This window comes from Cotesia typhae, unplaced genomic scaffold (genome assembly GCF_013202065.1).
Source record: "Cotesia typhae breed Kobodo isofemale line unplaced genomic scaffold, CoteBio_Ctyphae scaffold_13, whole genome shotgun sequence".
Taxonomy (NCBI): domain Eukaryota; kingdom Metazoa; phylum Arthropoda; class Insecta; order Hymenoptera; family Braconidae; genus Cotesia; species Cotesia typhae.
This window is the reverse complement of record NW_027423774.1, coordinates 16,310,051-16,329,886: the sequence shown is the minus strand read 5'-3', so window position 1 is coordinate 16,329,886 and position 19,836 is coordinate 16,310,051. Positions and strand designations below refer to the sequence as shown.

At 29.7% G+C, this 19,836-nt stretch overlaps 1 protein-coding gene across 1 annotated transcript; it reads left to right on the top strand.

Moving 5' to 3' along the window:
* Positions 1–11,098: 11,098 nt before the first annotated feature.
* On the top strand, positions 11,099–15,411 carry LOC141534102 (uncharacterized). The gene is made up of 4 exons (XM_074253241.1): positions 11,099–12,106; positions 12,271–12,867; positions 13,054–13,193; positions 15,289–15,411. Exons 1-4 carry the CDS (start codon positions 11,629–11,631, stop codon positions 15,409–15,411), a joined length of 1,338 nt encoding a protein of 445 aa, XP_074109342.1. The 5' UTR covers positions 11,099–11,628.
* Positions 15,412–19,836: the final 4,425 nt, after the last annotated feature.

The following is a 19,836-nucleotide window of genomic DNA, read 5'->3' as shown; positions in this document are numbered from 1 at the left end:
AAAGCCGAGTTCCTCCAAAAAGACTTTTGCTCATAAAACAGTATTACGACAAGTGTTATAATTTTTCGCGAAAAAAATATGTCATCTAAACAAATTACTATTAAAAAACCTTTTTCTCTTAATATATTTATAACAGGTTTCATTATCTTTGTGAAATTAACCGAACTGGAACAAAGACCAAATGGTAAATACTTTCTGTTTAATAATTTAATAATTTAAAATTATTGTTCTAATTTTTATCAACATCTTAAAAAGTATTGTTGCTCAATTTAAGTGATTATTGATCTCTAATACCAATTTTATCAAGTATAGTATAACTATTTCCAGTATGTATAACTCGCAGGCCTTATTACCCTACCGTAGTAAAATAAAGTCTATTCGCAAGGTTTTTGAAAAAATTCAATTTTGTGTTTGTTTATGGTGAAAATTACCATTACTCCATTATATTTTATGGCTAATGCATTAATTTAAAAATTAATGATACATTGCAATAATTAAATGCAATATTTTCAATTTTTTTCAAAAATCTCCCTTAGCTAGGCCTTATTACCCGCCGGTACCTTACATATATATCTATAGTCAAAGAATTATATATGGTCAAATATGATTATATCAGGTTCTATATGGGTGCATAAAGTCATATCAATACGTATGAAAAATTATATATGTAGACATATATGACTTCATCGGGAATTTTTCCACCGGGGAAAGAATAAGAAAAATGTTATCATATCAGACATTTCTTCATTAATCGAAAAAATTTTAAATAATCAATTTTTTTGTAAAAAAATGTATGCATTCTCATATGTTTTTCAGTTTATTTTCACTTAAACTAGTAGCAAAACTATAGAACGGAGAATGGTTCTATAAGTTAATTCCCTGATATCGCCCTTATTAAATTATTGATAATCGATATTATGACAGCGATATGATTTTAAACATAATCTTGTTAGTACTTGAAACTGTATACCCTGAAACATTAAACAATTAAAAAATCATTTAGCTAAATTTCTTGACAGTCGAATAAATTTAAACAATGAAACAATTTGAAACACAGAAAATTATTATAGTAACTTATTAACATTTAATACTAACAAACAGAAAAGCCAATTAGTGTACCAGAAGATGCAATTTCGCCACAAACTAAAATCTATCTGCTTCTTAATCTCACACTCATACTGTTACGGGAAATTACATTTCTGAGTTTACCACTCGATATTAAATTTGATTAATTAATCCATTCAGCATCCTACGTATACATCCACTATCTTCTCATACAAACTGCCTAAAATCTAATATCATATAAATAAATATTTATCTACACATTTGTACTAGAATCAAGGTCAAATTAACTTCAACTTCGATCGTTGTTTGCCGCATTTGTTTGAACACGTATTCCCACTCAATTACTCCAATTGATCGGGAGTTCGCTACATTAAAAATAATCTTAAAAGTCGATTTAATATTTTACCACTTTTGCAGTGTAAAATATTATAATTGACTTGTCAAGCGTGATGTTACGCAAAAAAAAAATTAATTAAGGTGCTGCAAGGTGATAAATAATAAATAACAAAATCTGAGGCGTTAAGATTGAGTATACAAAGTATATGTAATATATTATCAACTATCGAGCGAAAATTCATTAAAAGTTCAAACTTTACGGCAATATAATAAAGTCGGCAGGGCGTGGATTACAAGTACATAATATAACAAGTACGTGTCGCCCCGGGCCCTCGTAAGACCCCACGTCTCCCGTTTTTATTTTATAATATTGTATATTATAAATTTTTTATCAAGACCAAAGATGAGTGTGCGCAGAACGAATGGCAGATGGCATAGGCTGAACGCTCGACAGCTGCCGAAAAACCCGCTCCGCGTAATAGAGTCGCAGTCAATTCTCCTTCTCACTCTTGTACATTATATTTTATTATATTTTATATATATTATATATGTACCGATGTATAAGTAATATACATACGTGTTGTTTAGCAGGGTTGTAAAGTAAGCCCCCATGCATCGTTGTTATAAACTGAGGAGCTCAAAGGAAACCTGTTGTTGCTGGGTGGTTTTTTTCGCCGATTATGATGATGTTGGTGCCAAAGGATCGCATTCTTGCCGCTCCAGGACGATTATTTTGTTTTAATCAAGACGTGGACATTATTAAAATTTATAATATTTTACATGTTGATGTAATTTAATAAAAATTTTTTTTGTTTGAAAAAAAAAACAACAAAGTTTCAGGAAAAATAATGCAAAAACTGTTTGACAAATTTTTATTATTATTGCGATGCTTTTCATAAAGTTAATAAAGTAAAATAAAGTTGTAATTGAGTTGAACGTGAGTGGAGTTTATTTTCAGGATGAAACCATACAAATGCAGAATTGTACAAGTTGGATATTAATTCTAAAGAAATTAATTGAAAAATTTTTTTGACACTAAAAGTTGTTAAAACTAAAGCTTGAAGAGACCCAGAGATAGGGAACCCGGAAAATATGACAAGTATATTCGTGTTTTTTGCGAGGCTCTCTCAACTCGGTTTACTCAGTTTACTCAGTTACTTTCTGGTCCGTGATATAGCAGATGTGGAAACGACGCAGCTGTCCACCAGTCGTAGGACTCCGTTATATATTTATATTTATATTTATATTTATATATAGAAAATAATATATATGTATATACATTGGGATTTCTCGACTTTTTCTTACGCCTCTCTGACTTCTGAGACCGATTTTTCAAATGGGAGCTCATGAATTTTTATGACAATCACATTACTGTTATCCTTTGGGTCTAAAACATAGAATAACTAAAACATAAAGTACACATATAATCCAATAGACTTATTTTATTTTTATTAAAACATAGTACAGACGATTATAATAATTGCAATTTAATGTTAAACATTTTTCTTCATTTTTTATACATAAGATTATATTTTATTTCTTGAAAATTATTTTAGAAATCTAGCATGAAGAGTTTTTTTTCCAAAAAAAATTTTGGAAAATTTGAATTGGTGATTAGTTTTTAAACTTTAACTAATAAAGTAATTTTATTAAATTTTTATATACTTCTCAAGAATTTATTTAGCTTGAACAGAAAATTTAACTTGATTTAAGCGAAATAAGGTACCGGTGGGTAATAAGGCCTAGCTAAAGGAGGTTTTGAAAAAAATCGAAAATATAGCATTTAATTATTGCGATGCATCATTAATTTTTAAATTAATACATTAGCTATAAAATATAATGGAGTAATGGTAATTTCCACCATAAACAAACACAAATTTAAATTTTTTCAAAAATCTTGCGAATAGGCCTTATTTTACTACGGTAGAGTAATAAGGCCTGCGGGTTATACATGCTGGATCTAGTTATACTATACTTGATAAAATTGGTATTAGAGATCAATAATCACTTAAATTGAGCAACAATACTTTTTAAGATGTTGATAAAAATTAGAACAATGATTTTAAATTATTAATTATAAAATTATAAAAAATGTTTACTATTTACTCAAATCGTTTTTTAGGAATTCTTCTGCGCTACTTTAGCATGACGGATGATGAAATATAGAAGACAAGGAACGTTTGATCGGGACTCTATAAATTTGTAGCGACATTTCTATGCTAGACGCTTCTACTAGAAGTTCGTAAATCAATCAGATTAATTTTTGAACCTAAAAATTAAACTTTTTTGTCTTTCGAATTCCAATTTTAAAATTTAGAATTAACTTATATTTAATATCACGTGGATAAAATACTCAAAATTTACAAGATTATATTATACTTTTTTGTTTTTTTTTTTAGACGATAACTGAGTCAATTCTGTTTTTGATAATTTAATTATTTACATTTTGAGAAAAAAAAATTAATTTAATACACGAAAAAAATGTTAGACCGAAAAAATTTTGATGAATCAAGCAAGCAATTCTTGAAGAAAATAAAATTAATTAAATAAATTTATTTAATTCAGAAAAGATGTGTTTATCCAAAAACTTTTCTATGTGACATAAAATGAAAAACATGTCTTAGTTCACTATTTTCTTATAAGAAATGTTCTTGTTTTTCAATTTATTCCCTCAAGCATATAATAAATGGTTATTAATTCCTTAAATTCATTAGATACCTAAAAATATTGAATAAATTACATTATTAAATTTTATACACGAACAGAATAAATTATATGTTTGTTTTTGTATAATAACCTTTAAGATAATATTTCCTCATGAAAATAATAGTTAGTAAACTCGTATACGACATCTCGTGCGATAAAGCTTTGGCTGTTGAGCACACATGTCTCCGGCAATTTTGGGGCTGCATAAAAATTAGCATAACGAGGGATCTTGAAAATTGGCAGTGCGGAACGTCAAGAATGGCACGCAGCCGACGCGTGGCACTGTGGCTCGAGGGAACTCGACCAGCTCTCCTAACCGGTACGGGCTTTATTCCCATAAAAAAATGAATATAAATCTCTGACAAAGCATCATTAATCCACGTTACATCACACTTTATATTTATTATGCATACGTCACTCATACTAACACTAACAATAGCAAAGTGCCGTGGCTCGTAAAAAAATTTTCTGATATAGCTTGACCCAGCCTGATACGAGTTGATCTGGTTATGAATGACCATATTAGTTCATATATGAGAATGAAAAATGAATTTTTAATATAATTTTAATTTTTCTATTTTTTTTTCCAGAAAAACTGTACGCTAATTTTCGTATGGTATGAAATATTATTGATTAAACTTAATAATAAAGGAATATAAGCACTTCAAAAAAGTAAACAAAATTTTTTTTTATTTTTTAAAAGACATCATTGATCTGATATTTTACATTGTTTCGCAATTTCAATGTTGATTTTCATTTAATTCATTTCACGATTCTTGTACAATCGGTTTAAGAATTGATAAGTTTTTTCAGTTTAAAAATCTTTATATGATATTTATAATGTACAAGTTACAATTTTATTGTACATTGTATGCAATATAATAATTAATTTTGGTTCCCGTTTGTGCAACATAATCTACTGGATAGTAGATTTATTTATTTATATTATATAATATAATTGAGGAGCTGATTTTCAAAAAGGTATCTTTTCACATTTTAAAAGAGCAGTTTTTTGAACTTTTTAATATTAATTTCTTCAAGAATTATAAAAATTTTGGACTAAAAATCGAATTGTACCTTTATAACCGATAGCACTTTGTAGCTAAATTAAAAAAGTCCAATAAAAATATTGATAATTAAAGATAACCAGTTTCTTGAATTGATTAATCAAAAATGAAAAGATACCCTTTTGAAACTCAGCTCTTCAATTAAGTAGTTTGACTAGAAGGTGAAATGTTTTATTCAGGGAAAAAGAAAGATAAAAAAATCCTATGTAATGTTGATTCATTGATATTATTAAAATATATTTATTGAATATTCATATTTACATATATATTTATACATACTCTGTACAATTCATATACTTTATTTAAGTTCATTCATATTTTCTGGCCATTTTTAGCTTAAGTTTATATTAAATTTTTTTTTTTAATTTCATTTCAATGATAATAGTTACAATAATTTTTCATAACATAGTTTAGTAACATCATTTAGAAAAAAATGTTTTTTAATTAAAAAACCTAATCAAATTGGTGTTAATTTGTTATTTACTTAGCCTACCTTAACCTAATTTCAATAGTTCTTATTCATTAATAACCTTTAATGAAAACAAACGAGGCCGTTAATTTGATATATTTTTTTTTATCTTTGGTTTGAGAATGACCATCGATTATTACTTGGTTTAGCACTTTATCTTTGAGCCAGGATGATTCATTGTTAAGTTTTTATTTTAGAACTTAATATCCCAAGCTTAATTCTTCTGTAAAGAGACGATTGAGCCATCATACGCCCTCTGTCGGAAGTTTTAAACACTACCTTTGATAAAAAAATTATATTCAGGCTAGCATGGACTCGTCCCATCTTGGACGGATATTATTATCGATTTCTCGGAATTTAAACAAGCAATAAAATTCTAAATGGAGCAACTAATTAGCAACAAATTTAGCAACACAAATAAATTTTGTTGCATGATGGTCGAGTCTATGCTAAATAGATAGATAGACCTTTATCAGGTCATCTATGAATATTTCAAATCAAATTAACAAATATTTTTTTTTACGCGTTATTATTGATTAAATATATATTTTTTAATTCGCTGCAAACAAATAAATGTAACTTTCGCGTTTTATATTGTTTGGTAAGCATTAATGATTATTTTGAATAAAAAAATGAGCAGCATGAACTGAAACAAAATAGATAAATACATAGATGAAAATATATACACACACTGAGACATAAAAGCGTTTGTCAGATTTGCTAATTTATAGTCGCAGGCGTTTTACGCTCGCACGTCATACATAGAGATACAAACGGCAACCGCTCGACAGGGAGGAAACGCGCATATAATGTACCACTAAATTTGCTGCCGCACAGTAATACCGGTTACTGCCAGATGTACGAGCAACCCTCGTGAACCCGCTGTGGCCTGGCAATGGTCTATAGATCCTCACCTATATACACACACGTATATTTATAAACATAAAAACACACAAACGCACATACCTATAATACTGTTATACAAACATATATTTATGTATCACATGTACTCTTTACTAATACTCATTTAACTATAGAGAAGGCTATATGCGTCTATGTGAAATCGCGCTATCAACTGTATTTAAACATTAAACCAGGGTATTTACATTCTATATCTCAGAGCAATTTCCTGCGGTGGACATAGCTACTCTTCCGACTAACTAATAAACAAAATAGTGTTATTTGCCACTTCAATTTATATTAATATTTTGTAATTCGCAAACCACAACTAAATATCCATTATCACATTCATCATACTAATTAACCTTTTTTTTTTTTATTGTTTAAATCTACCCGAATAATTAATTAAGTAAAGCACAAGCTGCATGTGACACATTACCATGGTACTTTCAACCTATGATTTTTGATGAAATTCAATTTAATGCTGTTTTAAATAATTATATAATCTACGATTATAATTTAATGAAAGTTTAAAGAGTACCTGTGTCATGCATTCTGACAAAACTATTGCGGAATAATAACAATGATCATATGTGGTTATGTCTGCCTATATATTTATTATTGTGGTTATGAGTTATAATGATGAAAAACGAATTTAATTTTTCCATTGTCGCTAATTTTCATTAGTATTTCATATGAAAGTTTACATAGCTTGATACTTCCCTCATGTGCCATAAAAAATGAACATAATATGTATTTACATAAATGTATTTTCAGTCCCACTGGTCTAGTATTCAAGTGACGCTTGTCGCAATCAGTCCGTGGCAAAATTATTACAGCATTTTCTCTCAGTAACCAAATATCCAACAACCTCGGCTCCCGCATACGACAATTATTCACGTGTCCGTTTATTGAGGTTATGATTATTTAGCTTGGACATAAAAGTGTCAAACTTGTGAATTACACATACTAAATGATGAGCAAATGCCCTTCAATTGATGTAGGCGTCGTTTGATAATATTCCCCAAAAGTATCATAACAATTAAAAATCCGAATTACAAATCAAGAGATGCTTTTTCAATACTTTGATGGAATGAAAATTCAACGATTGGATATTATTTTGTAAAAAAATATTTTAATCAGGGTTTACATGAAAATTGATGAGATCTTATCTTGTATAAGTAGTTAAAATTAATATGTTTTACTTACTCGAAAAAAAAAAAAAAAAAAAAAAAAAAACTAGGAAAATGGTTGATCCTGAAGGCCATCCTTGCAACTTCCTGCTAATTCCATACCTAGGGGCTTAAAATTTCACTGATGATGTTTGTGAGATCCTCGAGCTCAAAGTAAGTGTTTTTCTATGCTTTTAAGTTCTTCGAGCTCATAGTGATAATATTGCGGGGGTAGTCAGGGAATTCCCTGATTAAAAAATTAGGAAAACGGTTGACCCTGAAGGCCATCCCTGCAACTTCCCGCTACTTTCGTAATTAAGCGCTCGAAATTGCACTTATTATGTTTTTGAGCTATCAGAACTCAAAAAGATTTCTGAAAATCTACCAGTCCGAATTGGTCCAAAACATATTCAAAATCTAAGTTCAGTCAAGCTCTTTCGATTGGCGTCAACCGCGATAGAATCGGTCAAGCCGTTCAAAAGTTATGAGAGGTTTACATACATCCACACACGCACACACACATACATACAGACATACAAACACCATCGCGGGAAGGGTCAGGGAAGATTTCTAAGGCCTCAAAACGTCGAGATCTGTTGAAAACTCGATTTTTGCCAAACGGGGTAAAAACAATAACTTCCCGATTTTTCGAAAATCTTCGATTTTCTTAGCGGGAAGTTAAAAATCTAATTTAAAATGATTTGAAATAATTTAAAAGTATTGGATTTGAATACTATATAGATAGATGTACAATTAACATAGAGGTAATCATTTCAAATCATCTTTCTGAATCAGGGAAGCTTCCAGTGACTTTCAATGGTCGAGATCTGATGAAAACTCGATTTTTGCAAAACGGGGTAAAACCAATAACTTCTCGATTTTCTTAGCTGAAAATTAAGAATTATGATTTCTTGCCGAATTTCAACTTTTTGATTATTTGCTATTCAATTATATTTCATGTCATCGACACTAAATCCTTCAATATTCTAACATCAACATTTACTATCAATCTCGTCAGATTTTATTCTAAAAGATAAAATAGAAATAAACAATAAAAATTGAAATTATCATCTCGTCGGTAGATACATTTCAACGCTCAGAGAACTACAGTTAATTTTTTATTTTTTCTACTTTTGAAACTTTCATAACACTCGAGTATTTAAACCGTGATGTATTTAAATTATTCAATTCACCCAGTTAATTCGGTGATTAAATAACTTTCGGTTGATTTTATTTGCAATTGAATTATTTATATTTAAAAAATATATTAAACAACGAATGAATGTTGATTGAAAATAATTAAAAACATTTCTATTGAAAAAATTATCCATAGTAAAATTAAATTTACTGAATTAATGAAATGTTTCTCTATTAAAAAATGTATTTAATGAGTTTAAATATTATTTTTTATTTAAAAATTGAATTTTATGATAAATGAAATTATTGTCGAATAAAAAATGAAATTTAATAATTTATGCAACTATTAATGTATTAGGAAATTTAATTTCCAAAATTCAATCGAATACAAAAATTTTCGATTTTTAATTTTCCGATGAATAATTAACGAAGATAATTTATTTACTTTTTAGAGAAAGATAAATGTAAATTTCATTTATAGTTGGCTAAAAAATTGAATTTCCATTAGCCATTTAGACTTTTACGGCTAACGGACGAAATATTCCAAGTGGTCGCAAGTCTGAAATCAATGTCAGTGGTGACATCTGGCTTCTTTTCTTTTCTTCATTGAGTCTACAAAAAAGTTTTGGAGACTTTCACGGTCTTTACCACCACCCAAATATCCGAATGAAAGTGATGGCATGGCGCCAAAGTATAAATAAACAGAAAAAAGTCTAAAACTGAACCAGCTAGCTGTGTATAAAATGGTAAAGACATTGAAAAAAAAAGTGTTTACAGTGGATCCGGGACAATGTCACTTTGGCATCGACCTAACCCACATTCAATCTCTTTAACCTTCACAACATTGTTTACAAAGTAATGTAAATGTGTGTGACATATATTTACAAGATATACTACACAAGCTATATTTGTGCTCGATTATCAAAGACCTTTTATCCTCTATTTATTGATACAAATGAATAATATATAGGGCGCTTTGTCTTTAGTTGTAACCTTCTATTTTACGAAGCCTTATCGATAAAGGAACGCTTGTATCATTAACATTTGTTAATCGTTACTGAGAAACATTTGTACAAAGACTGATTAACACAAAGAGTATATTTAAACAATGATCGCCAGCTTTTTAACTGAAACATTAATAGTGTAAGTTGCCTAAAAAAAAACAGACGCATACACTCGCTCAATATCAATGAAATATATACCTCTAGTTGTTTTAATTGTTGCAATTAACTACGTATTCTGCTATTCAATGGCTATCCGGCATAATCGAAAGAAAATTCGCCGAAAGCTATTCCTTTGGCGCATTCGCCTATATATATTATCTGGTTCTGATGAGTAGGATAATTGAAAATTTTCTAATGGGCAAGACCCAGTTTCAGTTTTAAAATAAACTATGCTTAAACGCTTCGATGGTATTTCAAGTGGAAAATAAATAGAGAAAAATAAACTGTAAAGAAGCAGCGTACAGCGTAATTTAACATTGACAGAATAAAAGCAGTCTGTAAAATCGTAAAGTAAAAAATTTTTTTCATTACATTGAAAAAAAATTGTTTTAAAAATTTTTATGGTGGATGTTACGTTCCCAAATTTTGGGTGTAATTAATTTTTAAATTTAAATAATTTATTTAAATGTCCAGATTTTGACCTCGTTAGGAAGTCGATAGACTCCAGGTGGGTCATGTCACTGATTTATCCGCGAAGTACTTTTTAAATATACATAATTTAATAATTCTCATTTTTAATTTATAAATAAAATATATTTTAATATTTTACTTTTGTTTAACCTGCCTACAGGTTAGGGTGATTCAAAAAAAAAGAATATTTTTTTTTTCGTTTGGTACTCTGAAAAATAGGTTCCTAGACACCTCTAAGAAAGCCTCTCCAAGCATGAGTTCTTAATTGTAACGGGAAGGTCCTCCTTCTTACAGTTTTCTATTTTTTCTTATTATCAGATAGAAAAATTTATATCTCGCTTCCAACTACTTGAAAAAATATCTTGTTCCTTAGATTTTGTAGGAAATTGAATGCTCTACAAAAAGGTCTCTTACGATTTTTTCGTAAACCCAACCGTTTAAAAGATATTAACGGTTAAAGTTTGATTATTTTTGGGAAAATTTTTTTATTTCTTATGAATTTTATAACTCAATGAAAAAAATCATTATGAATGATGAAACTCATAGTTTTGTAGGAAATTTACTGCTCTATAAAAATGGTCTCTTATGATTTTTCGATCAAGTTGAGCGTTTACGAGATATTCATCGTCAAACATCAATGCATATCAATTTTTCTAGTTTTTGAACAATAATTCGAAAAATTTCAATTTATTCTGTGAGTTTCAAGGAAATTTAGACAAATTTGAGTTTTTATTATAAAAGCAACTCCTATAGATGTTTTCTGTTCAAAAATTCATTTGAAAGTTTTTATTCTAATAATTTTTTTTTTTAATTTTATCTTTAATAATTTAAAATCTTAATCGCATTGTCATTTATTATTATGAAATTTGTTCAGTGCGTATTTTTAAATTGTTTTTCACAAAATATACATAAAATTTTCGATCGAGGGGATTTTTGTTTTGAATTCCATTTCTTCTTCTGTTTGTCTTCTGAAACTAACGCCATCTATGTTTTTTACTCTCAACTATCTTCAGTATCTACCCATTTAATACCGTATTTTCAGTGTTCCTAAAACTGATCATCTTGAATACGTAATAAAATAATTCATTTTAAATAAGTCTTATAATCATCACATAAATTTATTTATCATCAATTAACCTACAATGAATAAAGAAATACGTTTTATCGGAATACCTCTACAAAGAATTTCGGAACGTAAGTTACCAAAAGTGAAAGAGGTTATGCGTGTGTTTTTCTACCAACTTAAAATTTTAAAGTATTCAATCAAACAAAGTGCTAAAAATTCAGTTGACCAAGTTATTGAACTGTGGAGAAAAAATCAGATTCCAACTAGTGGAGCTCCTAATGCAGTCAAAAAATTTCTTCGCTATCACAGTCAATGGTTAAAATTACAAAAAAATTTCGATAAAAAGAATTCAGCGCAAAACCAAAAGGAAATGAAATTTCAGACTGATCTTGAACAATTATTCGACATTGTGAGCGAAAAATCCTTAAAAGTGCTTGATGATAATATTAGAAAGTTGTATTTGGATCAAAAATTCGGTACCCATAAAGAGATTCTTTCTAATAATGTACCTGTATCAAACTTAACCACAACTATGATGGGAATAGATGAGAGTAGTAAGTATCTGAGATATTTAATTATTATAAAGTCAGGTAGTAGTGTAACTTTTCATAGATGACTAGATGACATTTGACTAGACAATTTTTGGAGTCCTTTCTTAATTATTTGTCATCAAAATGAATAAATTCTATACATTTTCTTCGTTTAATTTATAAAACAGATCTTATTCCAGACTTAGATCAACCGTCTACCAGTCATGCGATTGTTCCAAGTGAAAAATCAGAGTCGTTCTCTACGTATACATTAAGTGGAGTTACAAATTTTGGATCTGATTCAGAGTATGAACCTCCAATTCCGACAAAACGAGCAAAACTTGATGTCTTAACTCCTGAAGTCATTTTTGGACTCGACCGAGCTAATGTCAGCAGTAGAAATGCGATGTTTATTATTGCTCCGGTTTTACTAGCAGTAGGTATTAAAATTGAAGATACAACGCTCAGTAATAGTTCAATTCAACGAGCTCGTATGCTTCAAAGAGAAGACATTGCTAAAGGACTTAATGACAACTTTAAGACACACGATAAATACGTTGTGCATTGGGACGGAAAAATGCTGAATGACCTTGTTGGATCAAAATCTGTGGAACGGCTACCAGTTATTTTAACTGCATTTGGTACCGAACAATTACTTGGGGTTCCAAAAATGAATTCTGGGACGGCAGACAATCAAACATCAGCCATTTTATCGACATTGAGTGAATGGGGTATTACTAATTATGTTAAGGCGATGTGTTTTGACACGACGGCAGTTAATACAGGTAACTTATCAATGATAATTTAATCTAAAAATATTTAATTATTAACGTTCTAGTTTAATTTTTATTGCTTACTGAATTTCACTTTTGAAATTATTGAGAATTATTTACTCATTTGGATTTTAAATATAATCTACAATTTGTTGAAAATATTAAATTTAACGATAGTTATCTATTTTCTTTATACAGGAATTCATAACGGTACATGTAAGGCAATTGAAAAGACTTTGGGAAGAGAGTTAATCTGGTTACCATGTCGTCACCACATTTTTGAGATCATATTGAGAAGTGCATTTGAAGTATATTGGCCTGTGTCATCTGGGCCAAACGTACCAATGTTCGGAAGATTTAAAAATCATGGGATGAAATAAATAAAACTAATTATAAATCTGGAATTGAAGATACTGTTGTTGCTGATATCATTTTGGATAAAAAAATGAAATATCTAGTTTAATTGCACAATCCTTACAGGTATGATTTAACTGCGATTTTAAGAAAAAAATTTTCTTGTTTCTGACAAATTTTTAATTGTTTTTGATAGTTACTACAACCCCGAGATGACTATAAAGAATTGTTGGAATTGTCGTTGATTTTCCTTGGAGAAATGCCTCAAGAAGAAATTTTTTCAAACGTCCTGGTGCAATTCATCATGCTAGGTGGATGGCGAAGGCAATTTACAGTTTAAAAATGTTTCTATTCAGAAATGAATTTAAACTTTCTAATAAAGAATTGGACGGTCTTCGGCAAATTTGTATATTTATAGTTACACTGTATTTAAAAGCTTGATTTTCATCAACTTCTGCAACAACTGCTGCTAATCATGACTTGCAGTTTTTGAAAAATTTATTCGAGTACAAAAATATCAATTCATTGATTTCTTCAGCAACTTGTGAAAAAATGATTTTGCATTTATGGTATTTAAGTGATGAACTTGCCATTTTATCATTATTTGACGATACCGTTTCATTGGAAGTAAAAAAATATTGTTGGAGCTGTTAATACTCGTAACGGTACAGATTCTAAAGCTAAAAATTTATAATTGATAAAAACGATTTGAATTCATTAACGCAAAAAGTCTGAGTGACTTTGTTTCTAAAAAGTCTCTTTAAATCTCTTTAAAATCTTTGATTTACCATATGACTTCCTTGATAAAGATATTGAATCGTGGCCTACTAATGACAGTTACATTGAAAATAAAGAATACTTTAACCTATTGAAAGTTGTTAATGATTCAGCAGAACGAGCTGTTGCATTAGTTAGTGAGTATAATCAATGCTTGACAAAAATGAAGAGCAATTCCAATACTTATTGCAAATTATCAAAGAACATCGAAAAAACTACCCAAACTGCAATAGAGGAAATTATTTACAGTAAAAGTGTACCGTTATGTTGAAAATATTGAAAATTATATGGCAGTTGATAATTAAATAAATAAATTCTTCGATAAAAAAGTGAAACACATGTGAAACACACTAAATTGAATTATATATTTAAAAAAATGCACTAATTTTTTGTTTTAATGTAATCAAACATGTCCAAGACTAAAAAAACTAATTAAAAAAATAGTTCATAACATATTTCTATTCATAGAAACTCAAATTTGTCTAAATTTCCTTGAAACTCACAGAATAAATTGAAATTTTTCGAATTATTGATCAAAAACTAGAAAAATTGATATGCATTGATGTTTGACGATGAATATCTCGTAAACGCTCAACTTGATCGAAAAATCATAAGAGACCATTTTTATAGAGCAGTAAATTTCCTACAAAACTATGAGTTTCATCATTCATAATGATTTTTTTCATTGAGTTATAAAATTCATAAGAAATAAAAAATTTTCCCAAAAATAATCAAACTTTAACCGTTAATATCTTTTAAACGGTTGGGTTTACGAAAAAATCGTAAGAGACCTTTTTTGTAGAGCATTCAATTTCCTACAAAATCTAAGGAACAAGATATTTTTTCAAGTAGTTGGAAGCGAGATATAAATTTTTCTATCTGATAATAAGAAAAAATAGAAAACTGTAAGAAGGAGGACCTTCCCGTTACAATTAAGAACTCATGCTTGGAAAGGCTTTCTTAGAGGTGTCTAGGAACCTATTTTTCAGAGTACCAAACGAAAAAAAAAATATTCTTTTTTTTTGAATCACCCTACTACAGGTAGATAATGAAGGGGAATGGGTAGAGTGCCTGAACGCTGGCTAGCGTTCTGGGCAATTTCACCAGGGTGAGAACAGCTAATAAGCGCTCTTACCCTGGGGGTAATAGTTAGGATATTTTTGGATAGGATACCCGAACGCTGGCTAGCGCTCGAGGTAAAGGAACCAGGGTGAAACGCTGATAAGCGCTCTCAACCCTGGTTGAAGGTTTTAATAAGTACCCATTTTAATCGATTGACAATTAAATAGATTTATTAAAAAGGAATTGGCAGGTTCAGCCTTGGATCAGCAGAGATTCCTCAGGTTACCCTATGAGAACATCAACGCAGTCCAAAACCCACAACGTAGACTGTTTAGTCTACTAGACTGCGTTGACGTTCTATAAATCTGTTATCTCGAGGTATTTCCGTTACGAAATACCTCGGATAATAATTAAATGATTTAAATAATTATTTAATGATTTTTAAAACAGATTTATAAAACTTTAAATAAATTTAAAATTTACGAGAACGTAACAGTGGATATTCAAGATTTTCTGATAGATTGTTTAATAATTAATACACTAGAGTTTGAATATTTAACATGAAAATTTTTTTAATGAAATGATAATAGTATATTACACCCCTAGGGAAGTAAAGTAAGAAAGCCGGCTTCGCCTCGGCTTACAATTGCATGTGATCTGAGACATTTCTTACTTTACTTCCCGAGGAGTGTATACTTTTTTTTTCTCCGACGAAGGCGGAAAGCGGCAACTTCGTTTAGCGCAGCGGGGCTAAAGTTGACGCTTTACGCCCGGTGGGAAAAAAAATTTTTTTTACTAAGTAAAATTATTACTTTTAATGAAAGTAGTATAAGTAATTAATCGATTTATATAGTAAACAGAAAACAGTAAATGTCAAAATTTTGACTATTTCAAACTGTTAATACGAAATCCAGAGAACCGAATTGATAAAATACTTCAAGCATAGTAATTTTTATTGTTCCTGTAAATAAAAAGTACTTTTTTCAACATAAATTTTTTAATTTAAGAAAATAATACATATTATCAATTGAACTTTAACATTATAATTTTAATGGAAATTGTATTTTTAGACAACTATTATTTATTTAATTATTATTTATTACTATCTTAATATTATTAGTTGAATCAGAGCGACTACAAATCAAGTCGAATCAAGTCAGATCTTCACACTGTATTTCTTCGTTATATTTTTTAGTTTTTACGGTATATTTCACTTTAATGTATTTTTAATTTTTATTGTATCATTGAAAGCAATAATCCACTTCTATATAGTACATTGTGCCCCTAGGGAAAAAAGTAGTACATTTTCTCCCGCGTGTGAAATTGCCACCCGAGCCGAAGGCGAGGGTGGCAAACACGCGGGAGAAAATGTACTACTATTTTTCCCGTGGTGCACATACTATTTTTTCTCCCACCAGGCCAAAAGTTCGTAATTAAATATCGAAAAATAAAGCTAGGTTAGACAAACGAAAAGGGGTCCGGGGCGAAGCCCCGGCGCGGTCCAGGGGCGAAGCCCCGGCCGGGGGGTTGGGGGGGCGGAGCCCCCCCACTCAAAACAACAGTTTTTAAATTTAAAATATTTTGAAATAATTCACTTTATTTAAGTTTAATTGTGAAATTAACAATAGTGATAATATTAATCAACAATTATATCATTTACTTAGTTTATAGCGTAATAGTAATAAGTAATTATAATAATACTAGTAATTGCAATAATATTTTAATTATTATAATATTATTTGGTATAATTAATAGTAAGATTGGTAATTTTACACTTTTTAATAGTTACTGTTGGACAGTTCATGTTAAGGTCTTCTTCAGATTCAGTAGATGAAGCTGAATTGTCAGAAGTTTTTTCTCTTGCTGATAATTTTTTTGAATGATTTGCAGCTTGTGAATTTAAATTTAAGCCTGGTACTGGAGACAAATCATTATTAGACTCGACATTATCAAAATCTTCGTCCCATACGATGTCATTTACAGCTCGTAGTTCAGTATGATAGTCCGGTAATGATTGATGTGATTCTTGTTTGTTTTTTGGTGCAATATTTTCTTTGCACGAATACTTTGGTGTAGCTAGCGATTCAGTCGGTTGTGCAGAAGTTGAAGGTCTCAATTCATTTTGCTTTGAAGTACTTGTTATCGTGTCCATAGAATAATTCTGTATAGTAAATCGTGTATTTTCTGAGTTTACAATTTGATTGAAAATTTTCGATTTATTATATAACGAGTTCTCAATGTACCCTTCAGCAACGGTACTTGATCTCCAGCCACCATGCTGTTTAAGTGTTGTAAGATTTGCGCCAGCATTTGCAAGTAACGTTGCTGAGGTACGTCTGAAGCAATGTCCGGTGTAGCTAGAGGCATTTGGCAACTTCAAAAACTCAGCAATTTTTTTGGTACTTCTGATACTGTATTTTTACCCATCGCTTGACGTTTGCATGCTCCTTTGTCGTACAGTATAAAAAATCTGTCAGTGTTCAAATTATCGGGTCGTAAAGCTACGTACTGGCGAATTTTATCGCTGTATTCATCCATGATGACGAAAGAACGTGGATAATAATTTTTGTATCGCGTATGGTAACAATGAACTGAGTTCCAGTGTCTTTAACATCATTAGTTTTGATACTACAATATTCACCTGATCTTAACGCCCCGCAAAATCCAAAAATGAGTATCACCTGTAATAAAAAATAATCTTAGTATATATTTATTTGTATATAAAAAAATTGTAAATAATTTACATGTATTTAATTGTATATATCTTGAATTTTATATCATTATTTGAACATTACTCAGAAAAATATCTATTTTTTATATTCATTATTTTATAACTTACCTTCATAGCCAAATAAATATCATCAGAAGCGTCAACGAGAAAGATTTTGATCTGAGACAGTGTTAACACTTGGGATTTTTTGGGTGAAACCCTTTGTTGATATTTTTCATGAAAGTTTTCAGTTTGTGAAATGTGTTTATGTCTATTGAATGATTGAGGTTAAGCTCGGTTTTTAACATTGACCATCTACTCCACAGCGTAGATGGTTTTAATGTTTTTGACAACTCACTGAAATAAACGAGCAACACGTTTTCAGATATCTCGTTAATGTTTTTGTGTGTTTTCCAGTCTAAAAATTTTTGTAGCAAAGATGATATGCCGGTGCTGATTTTTGGCAACTAATTCATTTGTTATTGCTTGAGCCTCTTGATCAATATTCATATTGTCATCATCATCATTTGAAATAGAGCTATCGGAAGAACTCATTTTTATAACACACTTTTTCTTAATTAATATTTTTAAAATTATGAAATCACTTGTAATTTATTGCACCACTAGGATTAACAACATGAAGTACATATAAAATAATGGAAAAAAGGGTTAGAAACATAATAGTTAAAACCACGGTGTTGTATACGACCGTGACTGAAGCAGATACTAGTGCGCATGCGCAAACTTTTTTCCCTACAGAAAAAATGTGCCACTTTTTTCCCGGATTAGCGGGAAAAAAGTCGAACTTTTGGCCTAGGGAGGAGAAAATAGTATATTACACCCCTTGGGAAGGAAAATAAGAAAAGCCTCAGATCACATGTAATTGTTGGCCGAGGCGAAGCCGAGGTCGACAAACATGTGATCTGAGGTTTTCTTTTTTACTTTCCAAGGGCTGTATACTATTTTTTTGTCCGACGAAGGCGGAAAGCGGCAACTTTGTTTAGCGTAGCGGGACGAAAGTTGCCACTTTCCGCCCGGAGGGCAAAAAAATCTATTATGTGCTCACGTTTATAACCTCATATATCTAATCATATGTAATATGTCTGTACTTGAAATTGCTATTTGGCCTGTGCCTTGGCATAAAATAAACAAAATCTAAAAAAAAAAATTTATTACCTGTGGGCAATCATTTTTTTGCCCCCTATTTAATTCAGGATAGGGTAGAAGTACCGTTTGTGGCCAGTGTACCTTTTTTGGCGACTTTATTTTCAAATTATTGTATAAATATTTCTATAAGCGCAAGACTTTATGAATTCAATTCGTATAAATGTATTAATTCATAAATTCTATAAAAATTCTACTTGAATAGGTAAATTTTTTACAAATGCACTAAAATATCAAGTGGCCAAAAATGGTCCTAAGATGGCCAAAACCGGTACTTCCACTCTAATTATTTACTTCTTCAATTTTTAACAATCGAGTCTAAATCAGTTTCAATAGTATCCAAAAGAGCCTATATTACAGTTCGAATCTGCATAAATTTTTAATCCATTCAGTGACAAAAATTTTCAAAATCATTCGTCCTAATAATAAAAATCGATTTTAATAAATATTTAAATATAATTAGTTTACTTTCCAATCACACAATGATCCGTGATAAAATTAATGGATTCTTTTAAAATTGAAAAAAATTTTTTCACAGTAAACATTAATTAAAATTAAGCTACCAGTAAAATTTTACGTTATTCGAAAAAAAAATTTTTTTTACGTTTTCTCACTTTTTATATTATGCAATTGATCGATTTTGGGAATTTCACTTTTCCCGATTTTAAGTAGATATCGTTGTCTCACAATTTTCAATTTTGATTTTATTGATAATCATATTTTCTATTGTATTTCTGATTTTTAAATTATAATTTTACTAAAGAAGCTCAAAACATTATCAATCAATTCAATAAGTTCAAATCTTAAGTATTTGAACTTATTGAATTAAGATCTTAAAACTCGAAAACCAATGTATCGTGTTTCGCGTTAGAAAATAATTAAAGACAAATTTTCATTGTTAAACATCATCACGT